General features: G+C 39.5%; 1 protein-coding gene across 1 annotated transcript in view; it reads left to right on the top strand.

Moving 5' to 3' along the window:
• pappaa (pregnancy-associated plasma protein A, pappalysin 1a) overlaps nucleotides 1–24047 on the top strand; it is an 86455-nt gene that overhangs the window by 7650 nt on the left and 54758 nt on the right. Inside the window, exons 3-7 of the mRNA XM_062434717.1 lie at nucleotides 8282–8427; nucleotides 8696–8989; nucleotides 9366–9558; nucleotides 9857–9978; nucleotides 18639–19140. Coding sequence (XP_062290701.1) covers nucleotides 8282–8427; nucleotides 8696–8989; nucleotides 9366–9558; nucleotides 9857–9978; nucleotides 18639–19140 — 1257 coding nt within the window. The remainder of the gene's footprint in view (nucleotides 1–8281; nucleotides 8428–8695; nucleotides 8990–9365; nucleotides 9559–9856; nucleotides 9979–18638; nucleotides 19141–24047) is intronic.

Genomic DNA, 24047 nt, shown 5'->3' with positions numbered 1-24047 from the left:
TTCACAAAAAAGAATGAGCTAACCACAACTTTCCTAGCTTATTTGAATACATATTTGACATCATTGAATAATTTTGATAAAGCAACTCCACACCTACCTAGAGTAAATCAAACTACAAGTCTTTCCGTACATGTGTTTCCTGAATAGAAGTTTTGATGCCTAGTCCCACTGTTTCCTGACCATTTGGACTGAGGCTGAGTGTAACTCAACTCCCAGCCTGTGTGGCCTGGGAAATCCTCTGGGGGCAGCTAGTCCAATCTAGCTTTGGCCTGGTTCAATCAGTGTTCCACACTTAAGCAGTGCAAAACAAACGCAACAGGATGAGTTTCCTGGTAGCAAATGCACAGGCCAGACCGCTCATTTTCGTATCCATTTTTCAACAACTCTCCCCACCTCTTTCTACTCCGTCTCTAAAACCCAGTGGTCATAATTAAGCTGGCTTGATTGGAGAAGGGAGTTGGGTTGGAAAGAGTGACATTGTAAACAGAGTGTTAGAGCAAATAGAGGTCAGAAAAGAGAGTCCAGTATGGCTTTTGCGTTTAGCAATGGAAATCATTTCAAAGACATACCACTCTCTCCAGGAAACCGCCGACAGACATGTTTCCTGGAGAGGCAGGTATAGGTCCCAAAATGTGGGTGCGTAAAATAATTTTCCACGAAAAACAGTGAAGAAAGTTTACATGGGAAAACCAGTATTACAGACTCTTCCAGGTGTACTGTACATAAAGGAAAATATTATGTGGTTTTATGTAGCTACTTTAGAAGAATACAGAGGTTTCATGAATGCATAAAGTTTTTTTTTTGTTTTTGAGGTAATCTCATTGTGGCTTGTAGATAATGAGTAAAAGCTGGCAAGGAGAATAAATCTCTGGAATTTGCTGTAATAAGGTTTGTGCCAGACCTCCAATTGTAGGATTGTTTGTTTCTTGGTACACTGAAACTCAACACAGTAGACTGAGACATTTTTGTGGACAATGCAGGGAGTCTTTATGGTTACGCCGGAAAAAGAGACAAAAATGACCGAAATTCATGTTTGGCAGTATTTTTTTTGCCACTGTCACGTAGGGACAAGCAAAAGTGAAAAAAACTGGTAGACTTAGAGTGTGGGATTGTTTGGGTCTTTCTGATAGTATGAATCGAGGAATCAAGGAGACTGTTTTCAATCTCAGTTAAGCTGCAAGCGCTGACTGTTTGGCACTATCCTGTTGTTTAAAATGACCGCTAAATAGCTAAATAATTACATCTAATTAACAACATCAGAGGAGGAAAGCAGGTGGGTTTGCCGTTGCTTCGATCTTTCAATTCCCACCACATCCCTTCCAGCTTAGTCATCATTAGAAGCCCATTCATCAACTGGTGGGCAAACTACTTCATGTAGACATCAACATTTTGCAAAAAGCTTGCCATTGCAATGTTCAAATCTCCCTGTGGGCATTTGAAAGATGGGCTTGTGAAAGGATACCAGCAAGAGTAGAGAAAGAGACAAAGAAAGGACAAGAGAGTTCTCAGTCTAACGAAATAGATATAATCTCCCAAAGTGGTTGCTTATTTTGCTTTGATTATGGTATGTCTGGAGAGACTTGCAGAGAGCTGCACTACAAACATTTTGACATTCCTCCTTGATTATGGAATTCTAGATGAACAATGTACTGTGTATGTAGGGGAACAATGGTTGTGAGGTCCTGCATTTATTTTTGCAGCATTTGCACCTGTTACCACTTACGTGTAGTGTTTTCAAAAAATCTGGATAACATAGGACACAGGCAGCTCGTGGTGCTGACACAGTCTCTCCTCTGAAAATACCATTGATAATAACCCTCCACCCTCTCCCTCTATATTTTACTGAGGGAAATATTTTGCATTGTTTTCACAGACCTTGGTTTTGACACTTCTTATGGTTTTGGTGGTATTTGATGTTATCTGACAGCACTTATTTTAAGGCTGAACATTCCTTTGTCTGGACCTAGACATCTGAAATTGTGGCTGTAATTCATACAATGTGAAATTATATGATGTGTACAGAAAGTCAAAAAACAAAGGGCACAAGGGATATGTTTTTTGAGAAGTTGATGTGCATGTTAAACTGTCAATGAATGATTAATGTAATATCTGGATAGAGAGAGATTTTGATCATATGCACCTGTTGCTTAGACTTAACAGCAAGGCTGGATTAGTACCCTTGGGCATTAAGTCTTGTGTCCCCCCCCAAAAAAAAAAGTTCTTATGTTGTAACCTCCTCTTCTTAATTTTTAGTGTTTTTGAATTGCGGCAGCTTCTTTCCCTCCCTTTCCTTTTTGCTTTTTCTGTCTTTTGGCAGCCCTGCTGGGCTTTTGGTTACCACCAGTGCTGTCCATTTTCGCTAGTTGATAACTTTTCCCACACACTTGTCCATATAATCTAACCACAGTGCATTGTGGCCCGCTTACCAATCATCACTTTTCCAACTGTAAAATTGACGAATAAAAAAGTCAATCATGAGACTTAATTTTCTTGGAAACAACTTTTATTTTATTCCAATTGGATAACACTGCTGCCGGCTTGGAAACTTCATAACTTCATAACATCAAGAGAATGGGTCAAGCCTTGTTTTGAAGTCCGGCAAAAAACAAACAAACAAAACAAAACAAAAAAGCACACATTTTTTTCTCCCATGATTAAGTGCTCCTTTCTTCTCAAGGCCCCTTAGTCACTTGCCCAGATTGCCCATATAGTAGATCCGGCTATGCTTAACAGTGTGAAAGAAATATTTTGACATATATGACTGTGGGCACCTGAAATTAAAATGCTAAGTTGGATAAACAAACTTTGTAAGGTAGATATTAGGACCATTTCAGCCTCAAAATATTTTTGGGAAATTAAGTTCTGGCTAGGCTTTGTTAGAGGCTAAATGGTCATCCGTTTTCCCTTGGCCTCTGTTTCTTTCTCCCCCTCCTGAGTCAATACCTCTCACTGTGGCAGGTTAATGGATGGACCACCCTTTCTCTCTCCCTCACTTCCTCTCCCTGCTGTGTTCTAGCTCAGTATGGGGAGCTAATCTCCAGGGCCCTAAACTTGGGTGTTTTACAGTTGGTCGTCTAAACCTTAAGCCCCCATCCCATAAAACATAATGGAGTGCTTGGGCATGAATACCAGGACTTTGCACTTCCACTTTAAAGCTATAGCACACTTACAAAAGCACCTGTTGTTGAAGTTCCACCTGTGCTCTCACGGGGGCTGATAGAACAACCTCTGCATAAGGGAGAAGGGAGCATGAAGTAAGCAGGTACCATACATGGACAACTAGGCAGGCAGGGGAGTTGTAGCTAGCTTTGATGCGATACTATGCAGCAAGATACTATATACTGAAAATATAACAGAGGGATGCCTTGGCTAAGTAATTGTGGTTCAGAAGATGTTGACAAATTTCTGTCAGGACTGGGAATATTAATCCCAGTGCTTTGAATAGGAGCTCCTACTTCAGATAGAAACTGGAAGATTTTGGTCCCATCGTCCATTTGAATCCCCCTTTTTCAGACTGCTCTCATCAACGACCAGTCATGGCAGGATCTCTGGAATCTGAGCAGACTCAGTTCCTATGCATGTGTCTTGCTTTGGAAGGGGGAAAAAATCAGAGAAGTAAGCTGGAAGGTTAAAGAGGAGCGTTCAAGTATAGTAATAAAGACGGAGATGAATGATGGGTTTAGGGGCTGTGGTGTTGACCGACTTGATGACAGGGGCACTGAGGGCCCCCTCCAATTTTAAAAGTGTTCTTGGCCGTGAGACTGTCATTGCCATGCCAGCTCACCCCTGCTTTCACACTATGCTGCCCCAGACATATGTATACGAGGCAAATTTATGGGCTTATATGAATTATATATGGGTGTAAATGGATGAAGTCATAATCCCCCATTTAATATGTATCAGATATAAAAGCATTAACACAGCAGTTTGAGCTGCTGCACGTACCCCTGGATCTCCCTACAACAGATGCCCTGCAGTGATGATGCTCAGTTTTCTGCACTCACCTTACCTTCCTCTCTCTCCCTCCCTTAATTTTTCTCTCTCCCTCTTTCTCTCTCTGCTTTCAAAGTTGTTGTTTTTTCCCAGGATATGTCTGAAAAGTGGTGTGGTTAAATGCATGGAAAATCTTGTCCTTCCCAAGTGGCTCATCTCTGCTGAAAAAAATGTATGATGAGAAGCAAGAGCGGGGAACAGGGGCTATGGGATGGGGAAATATTTGAGGGGTGTGTGAGTGAGAGAGAACACTGGGGGCGGGGTAAAGCGGGGTAAAGGGTTATTGGCAAGGAGGTTTGAGTAAGATGTGGACGGATAGACAGAAAGACATAGTGTTTGAAAGGCCCAAACGGCTCATGTTCTGACTACAAACACGCTCACAGTGAGGTCACTGGTACATATACAGACTCTGCAGATTTGCAGCTGATCAAGGCCTCTACCAAATTTTAACATGTGTTCATTAGACAGTAGTGTGAGTTGCAGAACATGCACACACACACACACACACACACACACACACACACACACACACACACACACACACACACACACACACACACACACACACACACACACACACACACACACACACGCAAATGCTGGCACACATGCAAATGCCGGCACACAAAGGACCTTTTATTTATCTAATCTGATCATTCCAAAACTGTATGTTTTCACTCTGAAAGCCTGTGCATCAATCCAGCATGTGATACACATTGTGTTTTTGTAACAGGGCCAAGGGTGTTGAAATAATTGAATTTAGATTAGTAAGGTTTTGACCCTACAGTATCTGCTCTCATTCATTGCTGATTCAATCTTTTCAGCATCAAACTCCTCTGACCTTTTTCTCCCTCATGCATGTCCAAAAACTCAAACACAAATTATTTTCTAAGGAAATAATGAAATTCCTGAAATTATTAGGAAGAGGGACCTTATATCTACTGTTCTTTCTTTCGCTCCTTTAACCTGGCCCCAGTAAGTGCCTAAAGTTGCTCTCACATAAGCTTGCAAAAAGCATTTGCTGCACTGAACTCTTTATTTAAAACGTCTGTTTCAGGGGAATGTTGCATCTTCACTAAACAGCTCTTTATCCAACTTGTGATTTGAGTCAGAGAGACTTGTCCAGCAAAGGTTGTCGAGATATTATGAAACATCTTGTGTAGCCGAATATGAAATGTGCATTGGTGGTAACCTGAGCAGGCTTGTCGCGGTGGGAAACATTTCTCACTGGTGTAAATTTTTCCAGAACACTGCCAAAACACCAGTGTTACTGACTTTTAAATTGCTTCCTTCAGGCTACATTGAACATACGCTATGAGACATCCTGGGTTTACACTCAAATTTTAATATTTTATGCAGACACTTGCTTTCCAAACATAGAACTATTAACCGAAAAGAACACATTGGTGCAGCTGGCCACATTTTAAGTGCTTATTAAATACATTTTAAAAATGCTGAGTCTGGAGTAGATCCTGCATGTCTAATAATCAACTTCTGAGTCTAGACTCCAAATACAATCTTGTGTCCTTTGATCGAAGAAAATAAATGGTCTAATAAAAATAACAGCAGCAGCAACTGAAATTTCCTTTCTTCATTATATAAAAACTTGCCAAAAAAGAGGAACAAAGTTAATGCTGATCCTAAAGTGGTACCACTCAGGCAGTTGCATTTTTTTAGGAACCAAATTCCCCTGTGTAATCTAGATAAAGTGACAGCTGTCAAATTTGATCCCCTCCAGTCTGACCTTATTATTATTTCTCATTATTTTGGTGGATACTGCCTTTGATATCACAGAGCCATTCATCATAAATTGTGCTGCATATTATATCACAGTAGTTACATTTCACCAATGTGTAGGCTATGCTGTCAGCGATAACTGAAAGTATAGCTTACAGAGAGACTATAACTCCAGTGGGCCTGTGAGCCACCTTGTAACTTAACCAAATGCAAAATATTGTGTGAATATACTTTATTTTAAGTCAGCTGTTGAGTGGAAGAATAATACACTTCACAGTCTTTGACATGTTGCTTGGGTTTCTATAAATATATGCACACAAAAACCAAAGCACAGCATGTATTTTTACAAAATCATTCATTTGTAGTACAAAATTAAATTGTATGTATGTTTTTTAAGAGCGGTATATCTTAAGCAAGCACATGATTGACTGAAATGACCAAACACTTTTACATTGCATTTTTCTTTACTTTAATATATCAGTGTACTATTAAATATCAAAACTATTGTAAACAAAATGTGATAATGCAGGACAAGTTTCACTCAACATAACATTAGCAACTCATATGTGACTAAGCAATCTCTTATTTAGAGACATTGTCACTGATAGCACACTGTAAATTATCAGCATGTTTACCATATATGTGATTATCTTTTGTCTCCTTCACCTCACTTTTCACCATGTAGGTTTAGTTCTGAGCAGCCCACTTTTTTTTCACCAACAATCTTTCATGCATGTCCGTTTTTATGCCGTCACATGCCAAACAAGACTCTACTCATTATTCCAATATTTAGCTACTGACTTAAACATGTATGATGTCAAGATGACATGGAGTGCCAATCGCATGTGGTGTATTTGATAGTTTACCATTTATCGCACATTTAACCAGAGAGGACGGTTAAATGCATGGTTGCCCCTCTCAGCTGTATGGGGTCAGGTGCTTTAAAGGCATGTTGTTTTAGCCCAAGTGTTGTTGCACTTAATCTTATGATCCAAGAACATACAAAATATGAGTACAGAAAATGAGACAGGCAAGTGGGTCATGAAAACTAGGTCAAAACATCCAAAGAGTATCTAATTTGTGATAGTAAGGCCATGTTTTGTTTCTGATAAACTCTGGGTTTTTGTATCCATTGCATATCTATTTCCAAAGCCTTGTAAAGCCAAAGGAACAGAATAAACTGACACTTGAGCATATGCAACAGATTATAGACCCTTCCAAGAGATGACTGAGCTTGTTGATGCTGTTTGCCAGGACCACCAGCCAGGCTCGTAGAGAACAATGTGTTTGATGTGTTCATAAAATGAATGACAGTTTCACTGCTGGAGAGATATCTTATTGTGTTGAATGATTGCAGTCATTAGTGCTGCCGTTAGTATTCCCAGGGCCTGGGATAAAACATTATGTCATGGATAGTGAGGCATAAGAATGGTAAAATACCTGAGCAATTAATTGAACTCTCAAGCAGATTTGAATGAGTTAGGCTCATCTGAGATGTTGGCAACACATTTTGTGCTAGGTACAACCACAAAGCTCTATTTAATGGTTATGCCGGTAGAGTATAATACATTATGCAGTATATTTGGGTCTAGTGTTAAGATTTTAATATCTAATATCAGATAGCATATATTGATAGGATGGCAAAACAGTCATTCACTATTTCACTCAGGAGTCAAATTGAACAAAATAAGCATAATTTTATTGTGGTGCAGTCTGTAAGACCATGAGAATACATTTACGTCACAATATTATGATATCCAAAAATTACAGATAATTTTAAGTCCCACTGGTAAACTAGATTTATTCCAACCAGCACCTGTTTGGTATTTATGTGGCTTGCTAGGACATCTCTTACTGTTACAAAATAATGGGGAAAAATGTTTTATTGTACTAGTAAAGGGATGATTCACTGTCTTTCAACATAAAACATCTGACATCATGCACACAAAAACATTGTGGCATGATGCCCATTGTTGCATATTTTGGGCATTGTACTGTTTATTTGCCTCTTTGTACTTTGTAGACAACATCAACAACATGGTCTGTAATCTTTTTTCCATTACACAAGTGTAAGTGAAAAGGCACTGCAGTTAAACTTAATGGAATGAAAACAAACTACTTGTTTGGTCAACATTTTTACTAGCCCCATTCACACCTTTTAATATGTAATTATTAATAAATAATTTTTTTTTCTTCTAGTCAGAAATGATCAAAATCTGTTGGTCTTGTTCAAGTGAGGAAACATAGGTGGGAGCTTAGGACATTATCTGTGCTAGCTTGTGTAGTCAAAAATGACAACCTTCAACCTTTATTTGTTGGTTTATGGGCTATTTATGGGCTATTGCCAATACACTTCAACAAAACATTTGAATTCAACAGAAGTCTAATTCAGAGTTATTTTCCTCAAAGATCACACTCCTTAAACTCTTTTTTGGCAAGGGACACTGTTGTTGTCTGTAAAACTGTGCCTTAGTGAGATGTGTATTGTATCTGCATTGTAAAGCTATTCACTTAATCCAAAATACTCCTTGTCTCTCTTTTTTTCCCCCAGAGCCTATTTGGATGTGAAAGAGCTGAAAGAGATTCTGCATTTGGATGGCTCGACTCACCTGAATGTCTTCTTTGCCAATTCTTCTGATGAAGATCTGGCGGGGGTTGCCACTTGGCCCTGGGACAAAGAAGCCCTCACACATTTGGGTAGAAGACAAATAAAAACACATGCATGCATGCATGCGCACTCACATGCACACACCCCCCTTTGGCAACCCAGATTGTTGATTTTGAGTAATTACAGTTCAAGCCCCAAGCTGTTTCTGTCTTCATCACTGCTCTACCAGGGAAGAAGGTGATAATGAAGCTGAGGTGGCCCATGAATAATGCATTGTATGAATCTTACCCTAGTTCCACAATGACTTACTCATGTACTTGTTTATGTGTATGTTCTTTGTCTGTATTTTTTTTTTAGGTGGAATTGTGCTGAACCCTTCCTTCTATGGCACATTCGGTCACACTGACACAATGGTCCACGAGATTGGTCACAGTCTCGGGCTTTACCACGTGTTTCGAGGCATATCAGAGATTGAGTCATGTAATGATGCATGCTTGGAGACAGAGCCCTCAATGGAGACCGGAGATCTGTGTGCCGACACCAACCCCACGCCCAAATACAAAGGCTGCCATGATCCAGAACCGGGCAATGAAACCTGTGGCTGTCGGCATTTCACACACACGCCGTTTAACAACTACATGAGTTATGCAGGTGAGGTTGAGTCTATGCATGTGTTTTCCTACTTACCTGGCCACAGTTATACCTCTCACATACAAAAAAATGACGCACAGAGATCACCATAGAGGAATTTGTATACTCTGTGTGCATACTGAAACAGGTGTGGAATTTAGCAGGGACATTTCATGGGGGAAAACACAGCATGGGGGACATCCTTTGATGTCACCCATTTTGTGCAAAGGTTAAATGTTTTTTGTTGTCATGGTTACATGGAAAATAACCATACAGCTAAATAAGAGCAGGTGGTTTCGTTTTATTCGCGTGACCTGGAACCTCCTCTACCATCCTCTATCCCATATGAATCCAAAACATTATCTCCACCCCTCATATTGACTGAATTTTCTTGCAGATGATGCCTGTACAGACTCCTTCACTCTGAACCAGGTGGCTAGGATGCACTGCTACCTGGATCTCATCTACCAGACCTGGCAACCCGCTTCTAAACCTCCCCCAGTGCCAATGGCCCCCCAAGTGGTTGAGCAGCATCATAACTCCATCACCCTGGAATGGTTTCCACCGATTTCTGGACACTTTTACGACAGGTGAAATGAGCTAGCTAAGTTGCCAAACAGATGCGGGTGTGTATGGCAATAAAGTTGATTGAGATTTATTACATTATTGATTATTGTGTGAATTTATATACGATAGTGAGATTTAACATACTATGATGTGTTTATAGACTAAAGTAGTTGAAAGCATCATCTCAAATCTACGTTTAACTCTCATTCATTGGAACAGTCATTTTACATTATAATCTTTACTGTATATCTTTCTTGTATAAATGATGTGTATTTGACCTGTATCTAAGTTGGTTGCTGTGCCTGTCTGTTGGTTTCCTAGAGAAGTGGGATCAGTGTGTGATAAATGCACGGAGGGGAGAGTTCTACTGCAGTATGCCTCCAACTCCTCTTCCCCACGACCATGTGCTCCTTCTGGACACTGGTCCCCACGTGAGGCTGAAGGTACAGTGCAATACCATATAATACATTTATTAGGTGTTTGGTTTCATGGCATTGAATTCTGTTATTGTAATTGTCATTGGTAGTTGATTTGTAAGTCGGACAATTGTTTGTGACATACAGTGGCTCAAGTGTATTGATGCTTATCATAATAAAAATGGGAATATTTTTCCTTCCTTATGTTGCACTCTGCACTGAATTTCAGTCCTAAGTCAGTTTTGTTGATTACAATGAGCTGTTTCTACAAAATGTAAATTAAGTATAAAAGCTACACCACATCCACAGTGTACAGTATGATAATATGATTTGAGGTTTGCCTTTTTTTTGGCTTTATGAGTCAATACTTCAGCATGCAAACATTTTTGTGGCTGACTCATCCCCAAAACATGCAAATGAATCAGTGGACTCATGACACTTGGGCCGTGGGACAACATGGAAGGATCGAAGAGGTCGCTTCCCAATGGATGGTGCTGTATGGTACCACAATTCCCATATGAGGGCTGAAGCCCAAAACCAATGTCAAAGATCATGTCTTAGATGTAATTCCACGTTTTAAAAAAAGTTACTTTAGGGGGATTTTAGTGCAATAAATGCTGAAATTAGCAGGATTTTCTATTCTTGCCCTACTAGCAAATCCATATTAGAACAACTATACAGGGATTGAGGTATTAATGAGGTATTAAAGCTATAAAAGTAGTTGTTGTTGACCCATCTGTGCATCTCTGACCACTGTAGTTCTGGCAGCGTCAGCATCAAGCATACTCTGGATTTTATGCATGTGCAGCTATATGTGCCTACTAAGAGTAGCTAAATCAATAACAGTAATAGCGTGTGTGATCTTATATACATCTGATCCCATATTATTACACTTAAAAACACATACACTTAAAAATAAACATTTATTTATAGCTTTTAAAAAAAATCAAAGTCAATGACACTAAATAGACACCATACCTTGCAATGTTGTATTCAGTCAAATATCTCAAGAGTAGCAGTGTTTCCCATGTGCACATTTGTGTGTATAGTATTGTATTGTACTAGACATCTACTTATTCAAAGCAACGTTTCTTTAAATGGAGCAAGTACCAGATGTGTTTCAGAGTGAGTCTGTTGCTTCAAAAACATTTTGCATTATGGGATGTTTGCAGACTCAATGTTGCTAGGTTAGCCAGTTTCCAGTCCACATCTAGCCAAGTACAGCTAAACTGACCGGAAGTATTCTTGCTGTTCTTGCTCTTTAGCTGACTTGGGCAGACTTGGGATAGTCAAGTATTCCAGAATCCATTTAGCACTAACCAGCAGCAATGAAGCCAGGCTAAAAGCTGTTGTAATATTTTTGTGTATGACTGTTAATATGTTACTTCATTACGATTTAATATTTTACAAGAAATTAACCATTTGGATTCCCAATATGTGGTCAATTTATCCAAATACTTCCTATTTGGAAATTTTCTCTGACATGGGAAGCCACTGGCCAGGTGAGACTAGCTCCTCATCTTGGCCACTAGCAGTCTGATTCACGTCCTTGGAAGTTCGAACTTCCGAGTATGCAAGTCTGAACTTGGCGAACTCTATACTGAGAAAGGCGTACAGTGTTGGCTTGAGTTAATCACCCCCCAAAAGCCCAGTTTAATCATCAGGAGTTATTCAGCTGGTTTGTGTTAATGCTACAGGTGAGAAATGAATTGCGAATAAGTGGAAATAAGTGGAGGGTGACAACTTATCACAACTTAACTGCAGAAACTGACCAAAAAATATTGGTTAAGAAGTCAAGAGATACAGCATCACTTCCTTAGCCATATTATTGGCATGGCTCTATGGCTGGCAATGTCAGTCATTCGGTTGGTCCACTATGGTCCAACCTGATCTATACCAGTAGATTTTGAACTGCTGTGACATCTTTTACATACATTTATGGTCCCCAGAAGATGAATATTCTGAATGTTGTGATCATGACTTTTCCTTCAGCACCATCACGAGGCTGGCATTTGTGATTCAGGCTCCTCCATTCATGTGGTTAATGGTTCTCTTTGAGATGACAAAATGGAAAATTGTCAAAAAAAAGGAGTATATTTATTGATATTTTTATACTTTTATATATTTTAATTACATTTCATATACTTTTATTTAATCAGACTCAATTTCTATTCATGCACTAGATATATTTTACAGATTTGACAATGATAGGTGTAACACATAGGGCAAATGGGACTTTCAAGTCTATTTTGTTTACATATTTTGGGAAAATTGGTCTGAACATGTGAATGGACAATGGAATTGGAAACAAGGCCCATAGTTTTCTCAGTGAAAAAGAGTCTGGATTGATTAAAGAATTGTCCAATTCGCTATAAGTCCATCAAGATTATCATAGATAACATAGTATATTCTTTTCACCTGAATGAGTCTTTCATTGTCTTAATGATTTTAACATGTAGTTTGCCCAGTGTCTTTTAACTCTTAACTAAATGTAGCCAGTCGTCCCATATGTAAGGTTCATGCTACAGTTCATAGTTACAAGTAAATTGTAGCATGTATTTTAATGACTAAGGCTGTTCACAGTCAAACTTCAGCATCGTTAATGAGATGCTGAAACTGTAAGGTCATGTAGCTAGTCAGACCAAAGTCTATTATCCATCCATTATCACACCTTTAAATCACTGTTTTGGCACGTACACTCTGGAGCTATCTTCCCCCATATAATATATCAACTGAATCTGTCAGCTATTTCATGGAGCATCAGATTCATTAATATACTGTAGGCGATCCCTTATTTGTTTGGGAAGGTCATGTTGGCAGGGCAGACTTTATCAATTTACTGACAACAAAACTACACTACTAATAATAATAATATTATTATTATTATTATTATTATTGGTGACATATATAATAATATAGACATACTAGACCAAGAAATTGAATTGAATTCAATGCAGTATTTATGTCTAATTTATCCCTAATTGTGTGGCTTTTTTCTGAAGGTGTGTGTTCATGTCTTGTTGTTCTGATTGTGTGTGTGTGTGTGTGTGTGTGTGTGTGTGTGTGTGTGTGTGTGTGTGTGTGTGTGTGTGTGTGTGTGTGTGTGTGTGTGTGTGTGCGTGATATAGATTCTCTTAAAGTCATTGAACCTTGACTTAACACTGGCTATAGTGTGTGTACCAGAGGCAAGTCTGGGCTTGTCTAACATGCTGTGTGTGTGTGTAAACTGTACTCTATTTTCCCTCTTGGAAGGGGTCCCTGTTTGTGGCAGCTCCTCATTCCCTGTTAACTCCGCTTGGGCCAGCTTCTCACTGGATATCACAGCTGCTGTTTCCTGCTGTGTTGGTGCATACGCGTCCAGCAGTTACTTGCTTCCAAAAGACATTCTGTTAATGCGGTGACACTAAACAACTGACTGTAAACTGAATTATTTGCATATTCACTATTGGCATAATAGGCTTATATATTGGAAGATAAACATCATTATGTTACTTTGCATTTGTGTCTGCATGCATTCATGAGCATTCATGCATACACATGGCACCTGTTATCTGAGGCCTTGTGGGCTGTGTCCTCACACTACTTGACGAGGAAACACTGGCGTGGTCAGAGAGAGCCAGAGTACCTCTCATAAATCTTTCTATGCCCTAGAGAAATATGGCTAGAGGAAAAATCAAGAATGAAAGAAAAGGCAAAAACAAAAATGGATATGGATTCAGGGAGTGGGTAAGAGAGGTTGGGTGGGGTGGAAACCACCCATGATAGTTAAGAGAATTGCATGTGGTTAGAGACAGTCACAAGGGAGGATCCTGGGCTGATTGAAAACAGAAGTGTGCATGAATGGAAGCGAAAGGTCCAAGATGTGCATGTTTGCCATCATATATGTACAAGTCTGTGTGTGTGTGTAGCTCATATATTCACATCCCTGTTGTGTCAGAAGTGCAGTTAGAGGTGTTTGGTGAAGAAATAGTATGTGTATGTCTTTCATATGCATTTACCAAATAATTTTGGTTATATGGCGTTCTTCACAACAAGCATGTGTCTCTATTTCTGAATAACCCATCAAGGTAGAAATGATGAGATATTATTAGAAGTCTCCTTATAAGAAGCATAGTGTCAGGGCTTGCTGGTTTACATGATGCTCTGACTTAATTCAATAACAGAGGGCTTAACTTGCAGCATGAAAGGTCAACAGTCCAAATGAGGACAACTCACCAATATGAACAAAAAGCATGCCTTATCTTCAATTGTTACGTTTGACACAAACATTTAAAGTGAAATATTTGAAGACTTTCTTCAGTGATTCTTACTTGCCTTGACGTACTGGTTGTTTTCGCTGGTCAACCAAGCAACCTTTTCACTGCAGCAAAGTTGCCAAAGTTCATCCATAGATTTTAACAATCATGACATCATTTGACAATGTGATTACCTAGATTCAGTAGATTTATTCTTACCTAATGCATTTGTCTAATTAATGATTACCTGCAAAATAGTTGTACTTCAATAACAATTCAGTGAAACAGAACAAAGACGCTCACTTTTCTATGCCTCAATTTTGAATAAAGCCCAAGATTGATCTGACATAGAAAAAAAAAGAAACGCAGTTAGCAGTGATGATTAAATTGGCAAGTCCTCTTTAACATTTTGGTCAGATGCCTGTGTTTAATGTATCACTTATGGTGGTTTGTTACTATATCAAGGAATTAGCTATAGCCTACTGAAACATGTGATCAAAGATTTTCCCATTCATGTCCAGGCACATGGGCCATATTGAGAAAATGGCTTAATGTCTGATGTAGATGAATTAATGTTTATTTTATCCTTACATTTGTACGTGCACCTTACAAAAACCCTTTAATGTAGGCCTACAGTGAGAAAAACACATAGCCCCTTCAAAAATCATATCTTTCCAGGGGCAAACATTATACACCATGTTATAATGTTACAATGTTGGGCGTTCATATTAAACATGAACAAAGTGTCAAAAAAAGAGGTAAACATATGTAGAAGTAATCCGAGTGAACAAGCACCAGCTTCAGACTGATCTTAATGCTTGGTTTTGTGTAGTAGTAGTCTACAGTTAGCCAGTTAGCTGAGTTAGCCGCCGAGTTAGCCGCCAAGCTAGCAGCTGAGTTAGCAGCAGAAAGCTCTTAGACCTACTGTAGCAGGGAGCAGAGAAAAAGGTTGATTTTTACACAACTTTGAAGCCTCATTTCATATATTTGGAGATTTTTTTAATCATTTAAATTTGGCAGGGTGGTTAACAACACACTTTTCTGTGGTATGTCAAACTCAGAACACATATTTATTCTTACTTTACACGGACTTTAAAGAAACATATATATATATATATATATATATATATATATATATATATATATACACAGTTTGATTGAATGATCTGACAATTCTATAGTATGGTTGGAGGTTTGGTACAATTTAGGCACAAAAATAACGTATTTACATTTAGAAAGATATCATGGTTAAAATAAGTAATTGGTTAAGATTATGGTTAGGGAAAGATTGTGGTTTCGGTTAAAGTGACTACTTTGTTAAGGTAAGGGCATCTTCGTTGTCATGGTCACAATAATAACCACTTGGTTACAATAAGGGAATGGCCATGGTCATGGTTGAAAGAAACAAATGTTAACTGTTGACAGGAAAGGGGAAATTAACTGCAGCCTCCCATGTTAAAATGTAAAAGTCTGATGTTTTGTTTATCTATCCATCCACCTCAACCTCCTATATCTGCAGACTGTGTCACTGTAGTCCCCCCATCGCTGTGGTGGGCAAGAAATATAATTCTAGTTATATTTAATCATATAATTATAGAAATATAACTAGGCTGCTAGTGGCCTGTGTTGAGGCTATTGAGAATATTTTTTGGGCATTTGCTGAAACAACCAATGTTCTATTGTTTTTCTCCCCACTATCAAAAAATGTGTAGTGATGTGTACCTAAAAGTAGCATCTGTGCTATCTGCTTCACATGTAAAAAAACCCCCCAGCTATGACAGAATAACCTCTGAAAAACCCTGAATGCAACGTGATGTGACATTGATTCCCAACCTATAGAGTGTCTTTTGCCTCTATCAAGTGTGTCTGTGAAGTGTCTTTCTGTTTGTGTGTGTGTCAGGGCTAAAAGGTTGGAGGGGGTTTATGTCTGCATTCTGAGTGAGGAAGTGTGTAACAGTGTGTGACAGTGAGTCATCGATAGTGAGAGCCGGAGCCAGACACTTCTTAGAAAGCATAAAGTGTGCATGCCCGGACATATCCCTGTCTGTTTATTCATCCGGCTCTCTGAACTTTTTGTGGATCACTATGATTCTCCAGAGCAGAAGGATTATGACTGGATAGTGGGCAGGCACCAGCATCTATCCTGGAGTGATGCTTCACCAATCAGCTGATTTCTGCAAGCTGTACCAAACATTGATCATACCAATCCTAGCTTCAAAATAGCACAGTATATGTATTTGTTCTTTACGTGTGCATTAAAAAGATTGTTTAATTGCACAGGTTCTGATTATGAAATTCCCAGTTCTCTGGTGTAGCACAATTATTGGATGACTTGAAAAATAGATAACTGATTGAGGGCCAAATCAAAAAATGTCCTGGAAAAATTACTCCAGCAGAGTACAACACTGTCAATTCAGTTAGCATTGGAAATGTAATTTAAAAGTAAGTGTTCACCCTAAACTTTTAAAAATCTTTTTCATTATAAACCCCATGCTCCTTTGCCCATATCAGCCGCAACCCCATGAACATGAAAAACTGTTCTCTTTGAGATGATAAAATGGAAAACTTTGGTCCTTCATTTGCATTTGCTGATTTGTAACCAATCCATTTTTGGCAACTGGAAGGGAGAAAATCATAAAAACAATGTGACAGATACACAGCTTCTACTATAGCCCCAAATCCCAGGAGGGAGTACTAGCTTGTGTGTCAATTTGGCCACAGTTGAAATGACGGGTCACTTGATGCTCTCTGACCCAATACACAACCATTACCAACCATTGTGAGGTCATTATCAAAATATTAAAGTTGTCAAATGAGATAAATCTTGATTTGTAATGGAATCTTTTAATTCCACAATCTCTATTGTTTAATGTGTAACAGTTCGGGCAACAGTCAGATTTTTCATAATTCAGTTGTAATCATTGTCCTCTGCAAGAAGCAGTGTGCTAACATGATGGATATCATTACCAATTCCCAAATTCCAGTGAGATGTAACCTTGTCCATTTCAGTCATATCTGTTAAGACCTCCACCTTTGCACCTAATCTAATGTTCATGTAATACTGAAGAGCTTTGAGAATGTAGAAACAATGGCTTATGTTTAGCCTAGCAGCAATTACACTGCAGTTACTACTGTATTTCACAATTTTTTGCGGCTGTTTATGTAGCAGTAAGCAGCTGATATCCATTTTGGGGGGCCTGTGTTTTACTATGAGACATTTGCAGGATTTATACCATGTACTTTTGTACTGTGAATTTTGATAACCTGTTGCAGGTTTCTGCCATATCTACACATAAGTTGATAACATGTAAATCATTGAGGTTTTGAGTTTGGATTACAAACCCTTTGGTTGCTCAGAGTATATTCATAAATGCATCTTTGCATGTTTGAAATATAGTTTACATTGCCTTAGGTTACACAGTGGATGACACTCCTATTTTGTCTCCTCTTAAATCTCCAACCACATTAGCAATAGCGCCAGAGCAGGAGTAGGGCCCATCATAACAGCTGACATTACAAAATATTTTCAGTGGCTACAGCTCCTTTCCTTGCAAAAGCCAGGACTACATGAGGGGGGAGCTGAGCAAAGCCAAGCTCTTGGAGTATCTTAGTTCATTCTCTCTCAGCTTCACCCCCCTTTTTTTCTTTCTCTCTGTCTCTCTTTCTCTTTTCCTTTAATTCACCTCCACTCTGGCCACACACACACTTACAGTACAATAATAAATGTGTTGAGATAATGTGGCTTGGAAACCATATTCAGTCCTCACTTGATTAAACACTGGAATTTTGCATGGTGCCCAGAAATGAGGTTAGCAAATGGCTTCGTTGGTTGCCAGCTTGGAAATGCACAAAAGGAAATCGAGGGAGAACATAGTGTCTGCCGCTTGCTGGCTTCTAAAAGTGCTTGATGAATGTTAGTGTACGTCACTTGGGATAATGCGAGTTAGCTGTGTGTGGACTCCAAATATGGCTGGAGTGTGACTGTTAGAGGTTGTAATGACTGCGCTGAAGTGAGAACCCTGCACAGGGCCTCTCTCAGAAGGTACACACCTCAGCTCTGCCTTTCCTCTGCAGATGGACTCACAATGAACTCTCAGTTTCACTTCTACCTTGATGTTGCAAGAAGTGTAGATACACTAAAAGGATCATTGATGCAAATACTTGATCTGTCAGTACTCATAAAAATGCAGTGAGCTTTGTTTAAGAGCGGCCTTACCTGTACAGAGGTTACTTTTCATGCACCCTTAAATAATTTTTAAAGACCTGTGTCATGAAATCATTGCACATCTTTATGTAATTTAACAACCATTCATTATGTTTTGTAGTAAATGGCACAGTGGCTTTTGCTTACTGTGTCTGATTTATATTTAATGTGATGTTGTTGTTTCTGTCCCCTTTTTGTTTACAAGTTGGGTGTGACACTGTGTCTCTTTTTGTAATTTTATCCCACAGGCCCTCCAGATGTAGAGCAGGCTTGTGAGCCAAGTGTGCGCACCTGGAGTCCCAATGCAGGGATCGAGCAGGGCATTGTTGGCCTGTCTGAGTGCCCCCTCCAGGGCTGCATGCTCCAGCTGGAGTTTCCCTACCCACTGGTACCAGACTCCCTGACTGTGTGGGTCACCTTCTTCAGCCCTGAGGAGACAGCACTGCCTGCTATCCACAACATCTTGTTACTGACTGTCAGTGGGGAGAACAGGTCATTGGGCCCCAGTAATGTGTTCTGTGACACCCCACTGACTTTGAAGCTGGACATAGAGGAAGAAGTTTATGGGGTACAGTTTTTCACTATGGAACAACATTTAGAGATTGATGCCACCCTGTTGGTATCAAAACCAGACTGCACATTTTGTAGGCATTGCCAACCACTCCAATACCACCTGTTGCGCCAACCACCCTTCACCCATGCACCACACGGTCTGATTTTGAATGAACCTTCCCGTCGATATAAAGACAGGTGAGTGACCTGGTAGGTGAATATTTTTGTGTGAGTGCACAAAGTTCTTCATCAGTCAAAACTGACTGTGTCAGTGCTTTGCATAATACTCAATATGTTTTCTCTGACATTCCTGAGTTGAGAAATAACTAAACATGTTCAGGGTTTGAAAAAGACCAACCTTTCCTCCAGGCAGAGGAAGAAAGCCATACAATATGTTGGACATGCTTTGGTTTGAGACAATTGTTTTTGTCCAAAGTATTTTAGAAGTTGAGAATTGCTGAGTGGTTACCATTTTGATTCTTGCTTTGATGTGATGTAATTAGGGATTTCTAGACCTGAAAGTGAGAAGGTGTTTGTTTATCTGTGGAAACTATCCACAAAAAAATGTTCTTGTAATACCAGATATCCTTTTTTTAATACCCACAGGAGCACTAGCAAGCCACCACTGCTTCTGCAGTTTCAAATCTGCTGCTCAACATTTGTTTCCTAAGTCACAGGTCAATCGTTGCCCACATTTGTTTTTTCCCATGTTCCATGAAGCAAGGGCAAACAGATGGCTTGTTGAAGGTATTATCTGCACACTGTGGTGAGAGTTTAGTACTTTGCTTTCATGGAATGTGCTGACTCGATAAAGATTGTGCTATACATGGCACTGCTTTGTGTTATGCCATCTCACTATTGTGCTGTCAGCGTGGTTCACATGAGAAGGAAAGTGCTTGATAAGAGGCGAAAGGATGAGTATGCATGTTATGCACGATGGAGTGATGATACCTGTTTTCCATAAAGTACCCTCACACAACTTCCTGGTTGAATGGCAGTGTCTGTGGAAGGCTGTCTGCACAAGGATATATTTATTTGGGGGTTTTGGCACACTTCAGTGATTATTGATGTACTGTAGGTAGTTTTACAGCTGTGGTATATTTCACTAGCTGTGGTTGCATTCCAGTGGTATTGGTCAGTGGCACTGGCTGACTATTTTCTGTTGTGAGAGCATATGGGATCTTGTCTCTGTTAGATGGTCAGAGAAGTTTTGTAGCAAGTAAGTATGTGTGTTCCAACCATTACAATCTAACTAATTCAAATATAACAAAACCTATATGTTATTTGTAGAACATTTCTAAAACATTATGGAACAATACCTAAAAAAGAGGAATTTTAAAACATCATACTTTTTTCACCCAAAACATAGCCTTTGACATGGAGTAGTAAAGAGCAAAGATCCCCCAGATGTTCTGGCATGCCACAAATCCAATGTAAAGTGCTCTGTTGATCGCCTGGGTCCAGCTGCTGAAATGCTTTTGGTGACCACACATTGAGCTGCTTCTTCTTCCAGCATGTTTCCACTGGATTGGATAGAGTGATGGAAGTCTTGATGAGGGGGGTGATTGACCTCCCACTGTCAGGCCACTGGCCTTTACCTGAGCCGGGGCAAACTGAGCATCAGGAATGGTTGACATCTTGGCTCCTTTGGCTCAATCCATGGGTGGTGGTTTGTTTGGAATTGCTAAGGGCTGGGAGGTCAGGGCAACAGGGTAAATTATGGTGGGGAGTAAGAAGGGTGAACCGAAGAGGAGATGCAAGGGTTGTAGGTTGGGGCCATTTAAATCATTGATAGGCTCAGGAGGGGCAACATGTGATGGAGGAGAACATTAGGGGGTCAAGAAAGTATGAAGAGAGGGTAGGGGGATTTGGTAAGTTTGACCCCATCCCTCTGAGGCAGCCCAGCCCAGGCTAATCCTCTCCGTGACATGGGTGTCAGAGCTGTCATTGAGTCAAAGCCCATTTCAGAGCTGATGTGAAGAAACCTCCTAGAGAAAAAGAGACAGACTGAAACTTCCCCACCATCACTATTATTCTTCACCCCCTCTGTAATCGGACTCTACCCTGGTTCAACACAACTCTTCCCTATTATATCCTCCATCCATCCCCTGGACTCCTCTGCTGACAAGTCTGCTGCTGCTTGAGAACTCAGTCTACCTATGCCTGCTGCAAGATGTTCTTGTCCATGTTTAATGCTCTGGCAATCATCATTGTCATACCTTGTGTGTGCACCAGTAAAGGCATCAGTATACTCCAACAGTGTAAGACAAATAGAAAGAAGCAATCCACAATTTCATTCACATCCACTTCTTGCAGTGATCGGCCAGTTGTGCGGTGGTGAGAGTAATCAGGGTTTGAACTTCTCTATCAAGTTCTATGTTTTCATTCTTTGCACAACTATTTAAGGAACTTTCCATGTACTTAAACAAGTGGGCAACGCTTAAATGCCTTTCAGGAGAGATTGTCTGAAACTACTTTAAAAAGCTACAAAGACTTTTGCCTCCCAACGTGGCCAGACAACATGTTGCACAAACTAGTTGTTTTTGTTTCTTTAGTATGAAGCAGACTTTTGTTTGATAAAACTTTGATAAGAACTTAATATAGCAGAATAACTTTTAGTGTCATTCTAAAAATATGAACAAATATTTCAAATAAATTAGGTGCAAAACAAAACAACTATTTGATAAAAACAGAAATTGCATTAGACTTAGGTTACTTATAGGGAAAACCTGCATTGCTTTATTGTAACACATCTGCATAAAACACATGTATCCCTAACCTAACCAGGAAGTGTTGAGTTTTTATTAACAAAGTAATGAAGCAACTTTAACTTGCTAACCTGGAGCGGTTATCAAGCAGAGTGAATTAGAAATAAAGGCCTGCCTCTTATACAAACCTTCTTCCAATAAAGGCCTTTTACTTTCTGCAGCTGAGGTAAATAAAGTACATTTGGGGAAATACGGTATGTGTGTAACGGCCATAGGATCTGAATCTTAAAAATATTATTTTATTATTTCACAGACTCCTTGCAATTACACCATGGACCACTAAGGGTCTGAGGACCCCTGGTTGTGAAACAATGCTCAATAGGATGTGGGACTTCAGAAATAAGCCTTGCATAATCCTCCTAATATGAACCATACAGCATTTATGAGTTTCAGACAAAGTGAATACTGTAGTGTAGTCTGGAGCACCCAAATTTCTTCAGTACTATGTATTCCAGGATAGGAAACACACAAATGATGTCCATATAGCATACGGTATCATATAGGGAGAAAATTAGCCTTACTCCAGCAAAGTTATCTCAGAAATATGTTGGTTTGTTAGTGTGAATGAAGAAGGTTGAATTTCTTGGAATGCGGCTGCACAGAAACTTATTATGTACTTTCTTTCATGTAAAGACAAAAAAATGTAATCAATAGCAACAATTGGCAAACTTATCAGCAGTCAAATGTATTAACAGCAATTTTCAGCTTTCTAGTGTTTGTGTGTTTGCATATGTTGGAACACACAGGATATGACGTTGTACATGGGTCTTGGGGTGAGCTGCAAGCCCTGGTTCAGGTAAAGGTCAGTTTTCAGAGGGGACTGTAGTATTTATGTTTCTTTAGTATACCTATCTATCTACGTCAGTGAAATGCTGCTGACAATAGCAACACAGAGGCCTTCTATGCATGCATTTTCTGCCACTAAAATGATCTATCGTTTTAAGAGTGCCTATAAAAGTCAAATTACATTGTTTGACATACTGTAGGTGTAAAATCAACGGCAGCGAAACCTCAAATGCATATCAGCTGCCACCCTGACAAAAGGACTATTGCCCTGTTTATTGTTCTTGCAGGCGCAATCTAAGATTTTCTTCTCAACTTCCTTAAATTTATCTGCTTTTCTCATCTGGGCTCTCTCAGCCAAGAACAACAAGCAGCTACAGAACGGAAACACATCCATATGCATGCTCACACATAAGTCTAGTGCACAAATCAGTGAAGGCATGAACACACACACACACACACACACACACACACACACACACACACACACACACACACACACACACACACACACACACACACACACACACACACACACACACACACACACACACACACACACACACACACACTTTTCTTACCCTCAGCAGCAGGCACATACGTTTGCACACGCTTCCATGCGTAATCACCTGGTCCTATCAAAACACCTTTGAAAGGCATATTGCATTGCCTTGTGCTTGACTTTGAGAGTGAGCCAAGATGAAACCTCTATTCCTACAGGGGTCTTCAAAAGAATGTCTGGATGACAGAAAGAAGCATCAATGATGAACATATCATACATATCATATCAGTTTTATGAATCCTGCATCATGTGTCAAATTATTGTACATTAATGCCTTTGTCATTCTAAATGTTGTTCTTATTTATTCTACTCACTAGGTTCTATAAGGGATGGATCATTTATACAACTGTGATAGATCTGAACCACATCTTCTGTTTCATTCTTCTTAACACAGCATGGCTATTTCTGGCGAGGTCAGGAGGAATCAAGCATGCTCCTAATTGGGAACAGGTTGAAAGCCATGTTGAAACAGTTGTTATCACGCTATGAGGAGTAGAACTATTGACCCTGTAAAACCAAAGGTGCATTATGATACCCAGGTAACATATGTTGCTTAGAGGCATACTTTAAATCTCAGTCCAGCACAGGATGTAGGAACTCTACTAGTGGATTAGCAGATTTGCTCTTGGATCTGTATTTATCTTCTCTCTATCTCCTTTAGAAATACTTTGTTAGACCATTGCATGATCCTTTTAAACCAACACAAAGACTATCAAACTGATAATAGTCAAGTCCTTCCTTGTAAAGCTTATTCTCAGGTCATTTGTAGGGCAATGGCTACCTTCATGACTGAGGTGCTGACTGAATAATTATGTTATCCATAAGTCTAGGGAGGCCTGTGATAGTGACCACTGCAATTAAATTGGAGAAACGCAGTCATGTGCTGTGGGAGCACTAGGAAAGGTGTATGTTTACCTTTCAAACTGTGGCCAGTTGAATTTGATTAGATGCTGTGCTTCAAAGCTTGATGTGCTCCAGAACCAACTATTATA

This window comes from Scomber scombrus, chromosome 15 (genome assembly GCF_963691925.1).
Source record: "Scomber scombrus chromosome 15, fScoSco1.1, whole genome shotgun sequence".
In the NCBI taxonomy this organism is placed as follows: Eukaryota; Metazoa; Chordata; class Actinopteri; order Scombriformes; family Scombridae; genus Scomber; species Scomber scombrus.
This window is presented reverse-complemented; position numbering and strand designations above follow the sequence as displayed.